The sequence below is a fragment of the Volvox carteri genome, assembly GCF_000143455.1.
Source record: "Volvox carteri f. nagariensis unplaced genomic scaffold VOLCAscaffold_1052, whole genome shotgun sequence".
Lineage (NCBI taxonomy): Eukaryota > Viridiplantae > Chlorophyta > Chlorophyceae > Chlamydomonadales > Volvocaceae > Volvox > Volvox carteri.
The window spans coordinates 1,904-3,344 of record NW_003308430.1 but is presented as its reverse complement, the minus strand read 5'-3'; the positions used below and the strand labels follow the sequence as shown (position 1 = coordinate 3,344).

At 62.1% G+C, this 1,441-nt stretch overlaps 1 protein-coding gene across 1 annotated transcript in view; it reads right to left on the bottom strand.

Moving 5' to 3' along the window:
• VOLCADRAFT_108795 (uncharacterized protein) overlaps nt 1-1,441 on the bottom strand; it is a gene marked incomplete at both ends in the record, with an annotated part of 3,344 nt that continues 1,903 nt past the window's right edge. Inside the window, 2 exons of the mRNA XM_002959864.1 lie at nt 1-105; nt 427-1,143. Of these exons, the coding sequence (XP_002959910.1) occupies nt 1-105; nt 427-1,143 (822 nt within the window). The remainder of the gene's footprint in view (nt 106-426; nt 1,144-1,441) is intronic.

The window sequence follows — 1,441 nt, the reverse complement described above, 5'->3', positions numbered from 1 at the left end:
CGCCGCATCTTCAGCTGCCTCCTTTGCCTCCTCGGCTGCTTCCTCAGCCGCCTCCTTCGCCTCCTCAGCCGCCTCCGCTGCCTCCTCTGCAGCCTTAGCGGCGGCCTGCAAAAGCGCCAGGGCAAGATCCGCCAGGTGTACGATAAACTTGAAGAAATGTTTTCTTTTGTTATGCTGGTTAAAAATTAAAGAAATTGCCTTGCCTTGCCTTGCATAGCAAACCACGTTCCAGGTTGGAGGCATATACGGGTATAGAACCCCCTGCACAACATCTGGACTGCTCGACTGGCACACAAGACTGGCACACAAGACTGGCACACAAGACAAGCGATTCAGGGAAGCCCAGACCTGCTAACCAGGCCCAGGACGTTTCCACAACCGCTTATACACCCTCGAAAGCGACAGCCTCTCTACGCCGTAACGCACCTCCACAGCTTCTTCCGCGTCGCGAGCCGCCTCCCGGGCCTCCTTCACCTCCTCGGCGGTGTCAGCCGCCTCCAGCGCGGCCCTGGCAGCCGCCAACGCCTTCTGGGCTTCCTCCAGCGCCTCCTCAGCCTCCTCGGCGTCTTCGGCCGCCTCTTCCGCAGCCTCTGCTGCTTCCTCCGCGGCCTCTGCCGCTTCCTCTGCCGCGTCTGCTGCTTCCTCTGCAGCATCCTGAGCGTCCTCGGCTGCTTCTGCCGCTTCTTCCGCCGCTTCGGCAGCTTCTGAAGCCCCATCGGCCTCCTCAGCTGCCTTAGCTGCCCGCTTTGCAGCATCAGCGGCCTCATCAGCCTCGTCCGCCGCCTCAGATGCCGCATCGCCAGCCTCTGCCGCTTCCTCCGCCGCCAAGGCAGCATCTTCTGCACCCTCCGCCGCCTCGGCGGCCTGGTCCGCCGCCTCCTCGGCCGCCTCCTTTGCGTCATCTGCGGCTTCCTCTGCCACCTCACCCGCATCCTCGAGGATCGCCTTCTCTGCCTCCTCCTCAGCCTTTGCCTCCTCGGCCGCATCGGCAGCTGCCTCCGCCGCTTCCTGTGCCTCCTCGGCTGCCTCCTTTGCCTCCTCCGCATCCTCCTTTGCCTCCTCCGCATCCTCCTGTGCTTCCTCAGCCGCCTCCCTCGCTTCTTCAGCCGCCTCCGCTGCCTCCTCTGCAGCCTTAGCGGCAGCCTGCAGCAATGTCAAAGGCGAAGGAGGCAGGGTAGAGTGGCCAGGGGTGGCAGTTGCAGATCTTCCTCACGTACGTCATCCGAGCAGTTAAGCCTCAGGATATCAGCTGTTCCCAGACTTCGCCGCTGGTTTCGCCACGGCCCCACAACCACAAAGTGATGACAGTTTCTTAAATCGCATAGATTACACCAACCGGGCCAAGATAATGGCCGAAGCAAGGCAAACACCCCCGAGTTCCGTGTTGATTTGGACAGGGCCCTGTATGCTGTAACACGAGCCGATCGGCTGGCCCTCAAGC